The following is a 14,223-nucleotide window of genomic DNA, read 5'->3' on the forward strand; positions in this document are numbered from 1 at the left end:
TTGGTAGTTGTCAACTCATCATCAATCTTCTGCTTGCTTTGCAGATTCGTTTTGACATCCTCAATAGAGATTGTCTCTCTACCATAAATCATGGTATCCCTAAAATGCTTATAAGATGGAGGCAGAGAACATAACAATAATAGGGCAAAATCTTCATCGTATATTTTAACATCTATCATTTTCAAATCAGTAACAATAGAATTGAACTCAGATATATGTGATTTAATAGAAGTATCTTCACCCATATGAAGGGTATATAGTTGTTGCTTCAATCTCAACTTATTGGTGAGGGATTTGATGAGGTAGAGGTTCTCTAACTTCACCCCATAACTCTGCAGTCGTTTTCTCTGAGAGAACTTCCTGTAGAACATCATTCGAAAGACACAACTGAATAGCTGAAAGGGCTTTATCATCCAAATCGCTCCAATCATCATCGGACATAGTTGCAGGTCTCTTCGCCTTCCCAAATAGGGTTTTATTCAAACCCTGCTCCGTGAGAACAATCATCATTCGAACCTGCCATAAACTAAAACCGATGTTGTCGTCAAACCTATCAATATCGTATTTCGTTGAAGCCATGGATCGAAGTAACCCAGAGCTCTGATACCAGTTTGTTAGATCAAACACCAAGAAACACGAATAATAAAGACAACAGATCCGTACAATACAAAGATTTAACGAGGTTCACACACCAGGGTGGTGTGCTACGTCCTCGGACGAAGAAGATGATTCACTATGCAGAAGAGATATTACACCCTAGCAGCGATGAGAAAAAACTCGTCCTGAAACCCTAGCTGCGTGAAAACGCTAGAATGCAATGACTTTTTCAACAAACAACAGTACATTATATATACTTCAAAATCGTGGGTTGACCTATCGGGTCGCGGTTGATCCGGTCGAACCATACCATGGGGGCTATGCCCCTGCACTCCCATACGAGATCAGTGATGGGCTCCGGGCTTGGGCTATCGGCCCAACCCCTCTGCTTCCATCACAGATCTCAGAAAAATTCCCATTCAGGTCGCACCAAAATATATTGGATCGGGTCAATATTCAAAACGGGTCATGAATTCGAGACAAACTTAACAGTACCGTTTCTCCCATACCTTAATTTTCAAAAGACACATGCCTCAAAATTAAGATCGAACCAGTTAACAAACACAATTGGTTCGATTTCAGTCTCGATCGGGGTCCGATCGGGCCTGTGTTTGAGTTTCTAGACACGTCAAAAAAAAAAAGTTCGAACACGGAGTACGCCAGATGAACACGTTTTTAATCCACGTGAGGGGCATTTCCGTCAAGCCAATGAAATTCAAGGGTAAAACAAATAATCTCTTAAAAGAAAGGGATACTTCGGTAAAATCACGGAAGGAGAAGCTAAGGTTTAAGTGACGTTAGGTTTCTTTGCAAATGTTCATCCCTGTCGTCACATTTTTATGTGGAGCACCGGCAGCAGCAGCAGCTGGAGAAGCATAATTCAGGTGAGGTTAGGGTTCATCAATCTCTATTTTCTTGTTACCAAATTTATAATTATCATCTTCCTATTATCTTTTCTGTGATATCCATTGCCGTACCTCTACTTTTACTGATCTCTCGAGGAAATTTAATTTATTTCCAGTTACCTCGGTCGCAAGATTATGATTTTTTGGTGTTCGTATTATAGTTTATTTATTTTTTAAAGTTCTGTCAGGTTATTATTTTTATTCATATTGAGCGATCTTTGGAAATCAGTTGGGGTTTAGGGTTTTGGCATTGCAGTGATGTATCTAGAGTGATTAAAATATTCTTCTTTTTGAGTTCATGCAGGCTTCAACCCTCTACCCCTCTTTGGACACCCTAAGTGTTTAACAGTTGTAATCAACCGCATTTGTTTGTATTATAGACTATGATTTGAAATTTAGGTATTGATAAATTTCGGTAGTGGGTTTCGTTTTAGTTAAATAGTACGGATCTATGAGTCGAACATAGGTGTTTGCCTGGACTTTTTCCCCTCTCGACATGAGCGGGTACTTTGTATCATTTTTCCAATGGAACGCCTCTCTTGATTTAAACTTGCGTGTGGGTCGTTCAAAGAGTAGTATACCTCTATTTATTGTGGTTTTTGGCAGTTACCTGGAGATTTTTAGTGGATTTAATAATTAATTTTGTTCAATTATTGTTATTATTATTTGGTTTGGCTCTAATTGATCTGTTTTCTGTTTGTTTAGGTCATCAGATCACTACTGATGCTGACTTTGTTCATGTGACATTTCTAAACAGAGAAAATGGCAAAGAAGAAGAATCCCCTGGTCTTCCTAGATATATCGGTTGATGGAGATCCTGCTGAGAGAATGATATTTGAGGTGATGTTGGATTTAATTTTTATTTTTGGCTCGAAAAGTCAGCTGGGGGAGTATTGTGTTCCTGTTGTTCTATTCTGGTCCAGAGTTGTTTATCTTTTGCCTTTCACGTCCTTGTCTGTGAAAGCACGCAGTATTCAGTAATAGGATAATTTACTTATCAGTGTTTGATTGGTTTCACAGCTTTTCGAAGACATTGCTCCCAAGACTGCAGAAAATTTTCGAGCACTTTGTACAGGTGATAACTGCAATGAAATTTACATGTCCACTTTCATCATTGGTTTCAGTATCTACATTCTTTAAAATTATATTTCATACTGTTTTTATTAGTGTATATAAACACTGCATGCAGCTGTTGTCTGTTGTATTCGAACCTCCAATTTTCTGGATGATCATATAGTTCTTTTTTCCCCCTACTTATTTCGCTGTTGTTTCTATGGCCTTAACATGGGTGGTTTTATTTTGTGAGTATGAAAACATGATGTACCTCATATGATGGGGTTCTTGTTGATGGTCGCCTGGTTCTATCCCATTTTCTATGGCCTTTAAGAAGTGGGGGTTAGTGATGTTCAAACCTCAAAAGAATCAATGGTTGCACCTAGTCCTCTCCCCCCAAACACCCCCCAAAAAAAAAAAAAAAAAAAAAAAAGAGGAGAAAAAGAGGCATTCCCTAAAGCAAGTGCCAAAAGCTCAATGCGTAGCACTGTGGGAGAGCCTATAAAATAAAGACTTGCACTCTGCATTAGTAACAGGTTATGCATCTTAAGGTTTATCTGGATGACTTTAGTTTATGCATTGACTTCCAATTTGTTGCTCTAGTAGTTTAATCTTCTGTGTTCATAATTTGAATCATATTGTTTGATTTGAGCCCTAGGTCAATGACTCATTACAAAAAATGATTCAACGGTTTGACTGAGTGTTAATAACTGAGCACAAGAGGTCTAAAAATCAACGTATATTTGAAATATCTTCAGGTTTCTTTTTCTTCGGTTCTATGCTTTTTAAATGTTTGTATTTTGGGGTTTTAACTATTAATTTGATTTATCAAATAAAATTTAATTCCTCTCCCCCCCCCCCTTTATAACCCCCCAAGTCTAGATTTTGTCAGTATCATGAATTTGAATAGTCTTTGCTATCAAAAGTTTCTGTTTTATAATTAGTATGGGAGTGATTCTGTTCGTTGCATGTAGTAGTCTGCTGTTTTGGTTTGTATCCATCATTAAACCAAATTAAGAATCTAGAAACCCAACTCAGATTCCTGAATCAATATGATCTTCTAGGTGAAAAAGGAATTGGAACGACAACTGGAAGACCTCTTCATTACAAAGGATCAATTTTCCACCGCATTATCAAAGGATTCATGGCTCAGGTATGTTCTTGATTTATTCGTCCTTATGGTTCTTCTCCTTGGAGTTTGGATTGCCATAGATTGCATCTGGGCTTATGTTTTCTGGATATGAGTTAGAAGTGATGGCCTTGTCCTTCAGCCAGTTACCCTTGTTTATGCTGTAGGATACAGGGCTGATGGTCACGACTGCTTTTCTTGTGATATAGATTTTAAGGTTGTATTTACGAAGTTGTCCATCCTTATAATTTTACTCATCTTCATCCTACCTGAGCCAGTTATGTATGAAAAATTTTCATTCTGCTTCTTCATCGGATTAACGAGTAGCTTTTGTATTGTAGGGTGGCGATTTTTCCAAACGTGATGGTATGTATTAATCTTTCCTTGTAGTTTTGTTTTTTCTTTGGAAGTGCATGTTTAACTCTTTTTGTCTTATGCATATTTAAAGTGCAAATCTTAGGAAGCATGCTGTATTTACCTTTTGTTCTAGCTTTCTCCAAATAGTTTCAATATCGAAATTTGAATACTTAAATGGTTTAGTATGGGTACACAGAGACAAATATGTAGTATAAATTGTTATTTTCAACATTATGATAAACATATAGATATTGTAGGACTTTTGGATTTTTCTGTTCTCTTACATTTTTTATAACTAATCTACATGTAGCAGTGTTGCTCTTGGTTGTCTAAAATTTTCTTCATTATTTGATTGTGGCAGTTCAGTATATTGTTTGTTAAGAGAAATTTACTCTATTATACATGCCCCAAAAATAAAAATGTCATTTTAACCAATTCAGTCATTCATCAAAACTTAAACATGCTAGATTGAAATAAATGGTAAAATTCATAAAGGAAGCAAAAAAAAGTAAATTCATGGTTACTTGTGGTGAATGTTTTAAGAACATTTGGAGGTCAGTAAATTCTTTCTGATGAGACTAAAAAAGGAACTGCGAGGAATTAGCATCCATCAAATCTCTCTGAACCAAGGATGAGGAAACTGGCTCAGATTGGCCTTGATTGATCCAAATCAATCTGGATTGGCTGCTCCAAAAAATAGATAAGTTATCCTGGTCCATCCCACCACATTGGCCTTGGCGGATCCCCATCCGAATCTTCCATACTTGAGAAGAATCGGGCAATACTTGAACAGTTCAGCAGACATGTGTACTTGTGGAAGTTTAATTGGTTGTGTTTGATTCTAAGAGGAAATCTTGTGAAGAGAGTGCTCCTGCTAGTTTTGTCAATCAACTAATTAGCTTACAAGACCAAACATTGTCGTCGATGATAGCAGGACAAAAAAAGGTGAATGCCATAATGAATGTGGTGTATATTTTTGGGAGTGAGGAAATGGGGAAAACCATTTGGGAAGGCAACTTTATCCATATTATTGATCAGATTCATTCAATTAGTTTCTCCCAAGTGTGAATCCATGTACCTGCTTCTTTATCATAAAGTACCAACCATAATGTTAGCCGAAGCGAAATTCTCGTGGATGGATATTTCTGTAACTTTCACATTCATGAACATATCATTCCTATTGTGATGTTGGATGTGTTTTCCTGCCTCTTCTTGTTTCCAATCCTTCATGCTGGAAGACCATGCGATAAATTTTAGTTTAGAGCATGCAATATTATACAGGTCATCATAATTGGCCCAAAACACCTAGCAGTTGCTCCATGATATTTGGTCATTAAACTTCATGCTGTTCCCAATCCTTGAGGGTGGAAAAATGTCCACCAAATTTTGGTTTAGAGCATGCAATATTATAGATGTTGTAATTGACCCAAACGCCCACTGGTAGGTGATAGCTCCATGGTATTTGTTCAAGAAGCTTCAGCTAATCGTGCTCTAGGTTATGGTCATTTATCTTTAACCGTAGGCAAGTGGGTTACATTCTCTGCTTGGTCAAACACCTTTGGTGATATTTTTAGTGCATTTCATTGGTTTTTAAATAAACTGAATAGCCTGTGGGTTAACATTCTCATGTGATGTCTTTTCCTTTTGTAGGTACTGGTGGAGAGAGCATCTATGGGGGAAAATTTGCAGGTGAGAATATTGCTGGTCATGGTTTTGTATTAATTTCTAGCAACCCTGTATCCCTGAAGCATTTGTTGGTATTAGATGTAGGCTTCTAGGAGTTCGGGTTGGTGAAATTGTTTTAAATCAACATTTCTGTTTATGTCTGATGCCTTATGTTGCCCTGCCTTAGTTGATTGGTAAGAACTGAGTTTGGGTGCATGGAAATTTCATCTGCAAGTATGTCTTGGCTGGATTTTACGCTTTCAGTTAGTTGTTAGAATACAAGAGCCTGCTTGAAAGTTCCAGTGCATATTTGAAGTCCATTATCTTAGCACAGAACATTGTATATCACAACTGGAGGATATATGCACTTGTTTTGAATATTTGGTGTGGTCTGTCCATGCACATGCTGGCATATGTTCAATGGAGCTACTCTTAGATAAAAAAATTTCTCTGTTTGTCCTTGTGCTTCTTATGGTGCCTCAAGTTCACTATTGCTGAGGTGTAGGGGGTCATTTATGTCAATCCTTCTGCTATTGCAAAAAGACCATTTCTTTTGTTGCTAACTGGTGTTAATTGAACATTATTCCAGATGAGTCCTTCAAGCTTACACATGATGAACCAGGTCTACTATCCATGGCAAATGCTGGTCCCAATACCAATGGTTCTCAGTTCTTCATTACCTTCAAATCTGCCCGCCATCTTGACGGGTTGGTCTCTCTTCTGCTACTTTATGTTGGTTCGTTGACTCTGTCAACTTGTATTGTTGAAACTTGAAACTTACAGGTCATCCTGCATATGGAACATCCTGTGTGTTTCTTTAATTTGGTTTTTAATGTCAATAGGAAGCATGTTGTCTTTGGGAAGCTTTTGCAAGGACATGACACATTGAGGAAGATTGAAAATGTGGGTACTGAACAAGGAAAACCTTCTGCTTCAGTGAAAATCATTAATTGTGGTGAATTCCGTGAAGGTAAAAAAATCATGGGCCAGCTACATTGGACATTGGGACTATGCTCCTCGACATGGACAGTTTTGATTCATATGTTTATATAGATTTGCTCCTTGCTTTTGGTATTTGATGACTTGGGCACTCTTTATCTGCAGATACGAAGAAAACAAATAAATCAAAATCAGGGAAGGATGCTTATTCAGATTCTGATAGTTATGAAACTAGACGACGGGGAAAGGATAAGAAATCTTCCCGAGAGAAGAGGAAAAAGAGAAGGAGACACTACACATCTGATTCAGATACCTCATCGGATGAGGAGACTGAAACATCAGAGTCTGATAGTGATTCTGATTCATATTCTTCCTCATCTTCTTCCCTTAGTTCTTCAAGTGATGACAGGCGCAGGAGGAGAAAGAGATCTTCTAAGAAGGACAAGTATAGACGTGGAAAAAGGAAAAGGGACAAGCGCCGTGAGAAGAAACGCAGGAAGCGTGATAAGAAATCAAGGCGCAAATCAAGGAGGTCATATTGGCTATTTCATAATGCTGGCATACATAAGTGTTTTGGCTATTTTTCATTTCTAGATACAGTAAAATTAAATATCTTGGTAATCTTCCATAGTAAAGCTTGTATCTTTCATGACATTGTATATATAAATACTGTATCATGTGGTATTGGTGGAGTTTGACTAGTTGAATTTGTTCTTTTTATTTTTATTTTCTTGTTAATAATTAATCTGTTTAAATTCTGTAGTAAGATGTTGATTGGCATAGGTGTCAGAGACTCAAAGTAAGTATTGGAACCTGGATCATTCTTAGGCAATACATATCCAAATTGCTATGCATTGGTTGATCCAAGCAATCGAGAAGGATCCATTTTTATGATAGATCTGATCAGAAACACTGAAACTGATCGAGTGGGTGATCCAGTTTCGTATTAGCAAATGATGAAGCCTTGTCTATTGGGGACAGTCAACGGATTGTAGTTGCACTAATTTCCATCTAATATGTAGAATTATTATGACTAACTGCCATGTATAGGCACACGATTCTGTATTATTGTACCTGAGATTGTTTTTCTTAATTAGGGAGACTGGGAGAGACATATGGTATGAATTTTGTTTCAATGGTTTTTTTTTTCTTCAGGGGGTGAGGCATTTTATTTTGTGATGGTGTTTGTATTTCGTCACGGATTAGTTTATATGATTAGCTTTTTGGCTTTGAGTAATTCTTGTATTCAATATATTTGATTGATTTATTAGGCTGTTGCTGGTGGTGCTATTACCATTGATTTTCTTTTGATGGGATTTAGAGGAGTTGCTTCGAATCTTAGGATTTGTGCTGAAATTTTTTATTGTGTTGTAGGACGCTGGACAGTACTAGTGATAGTGAGATTGGATGTACGAGCGACTATAGCTCAGATGACGGAATTGATTCTCGTAGGCCAGCTCGGAAGCCTAAAACCCCTTCCCAGGTTTCTGGTAAGCCTTGAAGTTTCACTTTTCAATTCTTCACTTCCACATTCTTTTTCTGTGTGGAGCAGTTTGTTGATTGTGTTCACTACCTGGTTTTCTGTGCTTAATTGAAAAGAGTACAACATAATATCATGAATCCTGAACCTCTGTTTGTACTCGTTAGCCTTGTTGATAATTATGCGGTTAGGGATAGAATTCTTCCCAGTCCAACCCTCAGGTTTTTGAGTAATGTCTCATCTTGGTCCAAGTACAGCATCGTGAGCTTTGGGTCAGGCTTGGCTTGGCTCGTGAAAGTTATGTAGCATGTATGGCATAGTATGTGCTATGGATATAATTTGAGGTAGTTGTAAATAGCTGGGAGGGCTGACCTTGGCACACTGATAAGGTTGCTTCATTGCAACCTAATGGTACGCAGGTGCGTGCATTAGACCCTCCCCAGACCCCGCAGTAGCCGGAGCCTCATGCATTGGGTACACCCTTTTTATAGTTTAAATAGCTAAGCCTGTTAAATTGTGATATTTATGTGTGATAATGGGTATACTGTAGTTGTATATTATATGAATCTATTTACATATCATGGGTATAGATGATAAGATGATATACATAGTTGCATGCAACTCTCATGATAGATGCATAGCTCATGGCTCCAGTCTTGTCTGGACTAGCAACACAGCAGTTTGGCCCAGCCCAAGTTACATAATATGGCTTTGGCTAAAGTGAATGCTTATCTTTTCAACTTTATAGGAGTTGGGGGATTTCAACTTCTTCCCGTCGGAATCTCCATTCATATAGATGTGCTTATTCAGTTGGCTTTCTACCTTTCTATTCACTCTCAAAAGCCAGTCTGGCCCAAAACAGAGTGAACTATCTAAAATCCCAGGGTAGGAGCTATTACAATTTGAACAGGAAGTAGTTTTCCTTAATCAAAAGTGAAAGTACCCTTACCCCCCTTACTAGTGTAGTAGAGGGGAATTAGAAACCAACTCTGCTCGAGTCATCACTGGAGCTATTCTTGCAGTAGTCAACTCTTGAGCTTTACTCGAACACAATGTTGTCGGTGCGATGTAAAACACATCACATCAGCTCAAGGGATTAGGATTGCTGTGGGAATTCGCTAATGGTTGTGAATGTATTCAGTGATTGTCCGCGGCCGATAACAACTACTTGGATGCCGTGTGTGGCTTAGAGAAGAGGATCATTTCATATGATGCTGTAGCTGCAGCCGTTGTACAGGAAACTTGAAAGAGGCTATTCCTCTCTCTTGGTACAACTCATTTTAGGATGCAGGCAGAGGACAAGTTTGGGTACCTGTGTGGGTGGATAGGCAATAGTGGATCTATCAGCCTACAATAGGAGATGGAGGCATTGTAGCGAGCCTCACTAATATGCATATAAGGGAGGTAGTTACGTCATATATATATATATATATGTAGCTTGGCTGTTAGATACCTCTACATTGCTCCTTTGAAATACATTTTCTCTTTGAGAATATTATGCTGTTATGTGCCTCTTGTGGCTTCTGATTTGCACTTCCACTGTTCCTGCATAGAGTCCCACTATGCTGTCTGGAAACTTGTATATGTGGGCCTTTCTAGTTATAGTTGAAAATTGTTTTCTTTGGAATGTTTTACTCACTCATCTGCCTTGGGAATTGATGCTTACCATGTTTGTTTATTTGATGTGTTGTTTCAGCAGGGGGAGAATCTCCGTCAGTCAAGGAGGGTGTGACTGCTCCTTGGAAAAAGAAAGGAGATACAACGAATATGCTTGACCACGAAGTTGAATCCCCAAGGGAAAATGGAGAGCTACGAAGCAACGGAAATGTAGCAGAAATTAAGACTGACAGAAGTGCAGATAGACAACCTGATGTTGTTGATGATCGCCCAAGCAAATCTAGGTCTTTCTACTACCTTGCTTGTTCTTTATGCTTTCTTTGCATTCTGTGTCATTTATGTTATCGAAGTTGATGAGCAGGAGCCGGAGCATGAGTCCTAAAAGGGCTATGAGTAAGAGCATGAGTATTAGTCCCCGTAGGAGTTTGAGCAAGAGCCCAACTGTGAGCCCCAAAAGAAGCACAAGCAGGAGTCCTACACAAAGTGGTGGTAGAAGTCCCCGGCAGACGTCACAGCGGAGCAGGAGCATTAGCAGGAGCCCAGCTAGGAGGCGTAGTAGTAGCAGGAGCCCAGTTAGAAGTGTGGGTAGCAGGAGCCCAGTTAGAAGTGTGGGTAGCAGGAGCCCAGCTAGAAGTCTCAGCATAAGTCCAGCGAGGGGTAAATCTAGGAGAAGTATTAGTGGGAGCCCTGCAAAAGCTCAGCCACCGAGAAGTATAAGCAGAAGTTCAGTGCGATCTATTTCACGGAGAAGTGCGAGTCCTAGTCCAGTAAGAGCTCCACCTCAGAGAAAAATTAGCAGAAGCCCTGCTAAATCTGCTGCTGGGAGGATTTTGAGCAGGAGTCCTGTAAGGGCACGGAGGACCATAAGTAGAAGCCCAATAAGGGGATCATCGAGAAGGAGCATTAGCAGAAGTCCGGTTAGGGGTGTCTCACGAAGAAGCATTAGCAGAAGTCCGGTTAGGGGTGTCTCACAAAGAAGCATTAGCAGAAGTCCGGTTAGGGGTGTCTCACGAAGAAGCATTAGCAGAAGTCCAGTAAGGGCACCTAGCCGAAATAATCGCCTCAGCTATTCAAGGAGCCCTGTGAGTCCTGGGCGTGGAAGGAACTTGTCAAGAAGTGCTTCTCCAGATGAATCGCCTAAGCGCATACGAAGGGGAAGGGGTTTTAGCCAGCGATATTCTTATGCACGGCGTTATCGGACTCCATCTCCAGATCGTTCTCCTTTAAGATCACATCGTTACAATGGGAGAAGTGATCGTGACAGGTAGGGAGTGAGCCTTTGTAAGTTGTTCAGAACTTCTATTCAGCCTGTAGTGCTTCTGTTTAAATGGTGCATTTATTTCTGAGTGTATGTGGTTGTACTACCAGATATTCAAGCTACAGAAGCTACTCCAATCGTTCTCCAAGGCGTTATAGAAGCCCGCCCCGAATTAGAACTCCTCCAAGGTCTGGATCCTTTGCCTTCTGTTTATTGTTCTTTCTTTTTTGTCACTAGGGGGAAAAACATGTAGCCGCAACCTTACACACGTGCCCAACCCCCCCAACCCACACCAAGCCCTCAAAATCAAAAAGAAAAGGAAGGAAAATAACATTGTTGTGGATCCGTGGTTCCAAAACCTGACTCAGATTGCTCATGGCCCCACCTGAATAATAGAACTCAATCAACCCCACAACTAATGGCAATTTCTTAATTTAATGAAACTTAACTAACAAGGAGCAATTTGTGGGTATTGCATAAAAGAGTAAACTTGGAACTGAAATTAAAATAATGGTAGGCTGTAAGAAAGAAGGGAGGAAGGGTATTTTGGAAAGTAGAAATAAAGATAAAGCTAAAGGGAATCGTTTGGGGGGGGGGTGAAGGGCTATTGTCTTCAACCTGAATGTAAACCAGGGTGGAAAAAAGAAACCCATGGAGCTTCATGGGAAAAATCTCATGCGACAGATCTCTGTTGTCTCTGAGATTTCAAGGGAGAAGGTCACACACTTAAGATCTATAGATTTCACACAATAAGCAGCCAGGAATGAAGCCGAGAAAAACAAGACGAGCTCTGCAATTACTACCAGGCAATAATTGCTTTTGCAGGCTTAGTTTTTAGGAAAATCTCTCAGTAGAGAAATTGTTTGGGGATGAAGAAGTTCTGGGATTTGATTAAACGCATCAGATCTTAGAAGCGAAGAAGAAGGGTTGAGAGTGATTTGCACCAGCTTTGTAGGCTGCTGTTACCGCCAGGGCAGGAAAGCGGCAGAAGAAAGAGAGAGAGAGAGAGAGAGAGAGAGAGAGAGAGAGTTCACAAGCACACAAGTACACAACACTTGCTGCAACCAAAGTTCAATCCATCATCTTCAATCTGCTATTAACGATGGTTACAACTTTTATTTAAAAGGAAAATAAAAGACTCCTAACTAGGCTCTAAGAATCGAAATCGATTCCAACAAGGAAACCTAAGATTTGATGGAGGGCCCGGCCCTTAGAGAAGAAGGGGAAGATCGGAGGGGGAGGGGGAGGGAGGGGGAGGGGGGAGGGGGAGGGGGGAGGGGGGAGGGGGGAAGCGCACGCTCTCACAGAGCACAAACCGCACCATTCTCGTTCACTGTTAAATCACTCTAGCCATTGTCCATCGATTACAACCAACATATATGGGAAATCAGACGTAGAAAAGGAAATCAACTGAAACAGAAACTAGCCTAAACTAGGAAACAATTCTAACAAGTGAACAAATTTCAAAAAGGAAGCATATAATCAACTAACTCTTACGTTCAAGTCTTGAAAATAAAATGCGTGAAATAAAATAAACTACTAATTTAATTCCTACCCTTGTTGGACCAAAACCCTGGGTTGGATCGGTTCTTCTTGGCTATTAGCTTTCGAAGGTGGTTATGCCGGTCAAACCAGTTAATTGCAGCTACATCTACATCAAGATTGACTTAAAAATGGAAACTAAATCTCCTAATCAACGCCAGCTATTAAAAAAAAAAAAAAGACGAAAAATTCTAATCATAAAATAAACCATAAACGTAGAATACCCTTAATATCCTACTGCACCAGAACCCAAATTGGACCCGGGTAATCTCTACTTGGATTCCCAACACTATTAAAATTTTTTTTTTCTAATTATAAAATAAACCATAAAAGTAGAATACCCTTAATATCCTACTGCACCAGAACCCAAATTGGACCCGGTTCATCCTTGCTTGGATTCCCAAATGGGTTCTGGCCAATCCACGGAAGCGCTACTGCATCACTTTCCCTGTTCGTAAAGCATGGTTGCTATTTTTTTCAGGGAAAAAGGACACTGTCTGGTCGCGTGCAGCCTGCTGTCAGACACAACCCCCCTGAAATGACCACCCTGCCCCCTAAAATAAACAAAAATCTCTCCACAATCAATGCCCTTGCACCCCCTCATTGGCCCCCATGCTGGAGCAGGGGCCACCCGACAGGACAGCGGTCTTCTTCCTTTTTTTATTTTTTAATAGAGGGAGGGAGTAGTGATGTTCGGTGTATTTTACTATTGCTGCAGAAAAAATGGGACTGGCAGTAGGTAGGAACCTGCTGTTGAAATTCCTTGCACTTTTATGGGAAGTTAAAACTATTTGACATTTCATCACCATGTTTTTGTCATTTTTCTATGTCCATCTTTCTAGACCAAGGAATGTTATTTAGTTGATTGGTTGTAATTATCATAGTTATTTCTTGTGGTATTTACATGTTTGTACATCTTTAAAACCTGTTTGCAGATACAGAAGCAGAAGAAGCCGGACACGAAGCCGGAGCTTGTCACGCAGCCCAATCCGCTACCGAAGCCGGGGAAGAGGTCGTTATAGCCGTAGCCCCCTGCGCAGTCGCTCTCCTGTTGAGAAATCTAGGTCCTATGGATCACCAAGAGCAGAGAAGCGGTCACTTTCTAGGAGCAGAAGTCCATCAGAGTCGAGGTCCTTATCAGGCACACCACCATCTCCCAAAAGGGCAAGCAAAGATAAGTTGAGGTCCCGTTCTGTCAGCACTGATGGGAAGAAGGGCCTTGTTTCATATGGAGATGGGTCGCCCGACTCGGGAGAAAGGTAGGACTGCACTGTGTACTGTTTGTTATCTGCTAATTGTTTTGAGGAATCCGAGGCATGTATGTTTAATGATGCTGGGCGTCTCTCCCATTTTGAAGGACCTTGAGGTTTTGTTTGGTTTCTAATCAGATTTTATGATTAGAGATATGTTAGGATATAAATTTAGATCTTGAGTGATTATGACGTTGGATTATATGTTATGAGGTGTTGTGACCTGATCTAGACCAAGCATATTGGGAAGGTAACATTTGGATGCTAAATTTTATCTGAAATTGCATGCATTGTCAAAGATGTGGAATGATCTCATATGAGGTGTTTATTTAGTTAATTCCGCTATAATTGCTGAAATCACCCCCATTGTCAAATTGATTGATACGTGTAAATGAATCACTGTTGCGTTATACCATCTCAATGTTCTGTAA

General features: G+C 39.9%; 1 protein-coding gene across 6 annotated transcripts; it reads left to right on the plus strand.

Moving 5' to 3' along the window:
- The first annotated feature begins 1,363 nt into the window (after window positions 1-1,363).
- LOC122086465 (peptidyl-prolyl cis-trans isomerase CYP95) lies at window positions 1,364-14,092 on the plus strand. 6 transcript variants are annotated; one of them, XM_042655280.1, is made up of 15 exons: window positions 1,410-1,481; window positions 2,260-2,342; window positions 2,523-2,577; window positions 3,620-3,708; window positions 4,026-4,050; window positions 5,692-5,730; window positions 6,296-6,413; window positions 6,549-6,676; window positions 6,811-7,177; window positions 8,020-8,135; window positions 9,822-10,026; window positions 10,104-10,738; window positions 10,778-11,006; window positions 11,111-11,188; window positions 13,478-14,092. In XM_042655280.1, the coding sequence occupies exons 2-15, from the start codon at window positions 2,265-2,267 to the stop codon at window positions 13,803-13,805; spliced, it is 2,490 nt and encodes an 829-aa protein (XP_042511214.1). In that variant the 5' UTR covers window positions 1,410-1,481; window positions 2,260-2,264; the 3' UTR covers window positions 13,806-14,092. The 6 variants fall into 6 exon arrangements, with proteins under 6 accessions (XP_042511209.1, XP_042511211.1, XP_042511212.1 ...); XM_042655275.1 differs by having other exon boundaries at window positions 1,364-1,481; window positions 10,104-11,006; XM_042655277.1 differs by having other exon boundaries at window positions 1,372-1,481; window positions 2,208-2,342; window positions 10,104-11,006.
- The last annotated feature ends 131 nt before the right edge of the window (window positions 14,093-14,223 follow it).

This window comes from Macadamia integrifolia, chromosome 8 (genome assembly GCF_013358625.1).
Source record: "Macadamia integrifolia cultivar HAES 741 chromosome 8, SCU_Mint_v3, whole genome shotgun sequence".
Taxonomy (NCBI): Eukaryota; Viridiplantae; Streptophyta; class Magnoliopsida; order Proteales; family Proteaceae; genus Macadamia; species Macadamia integrifolia.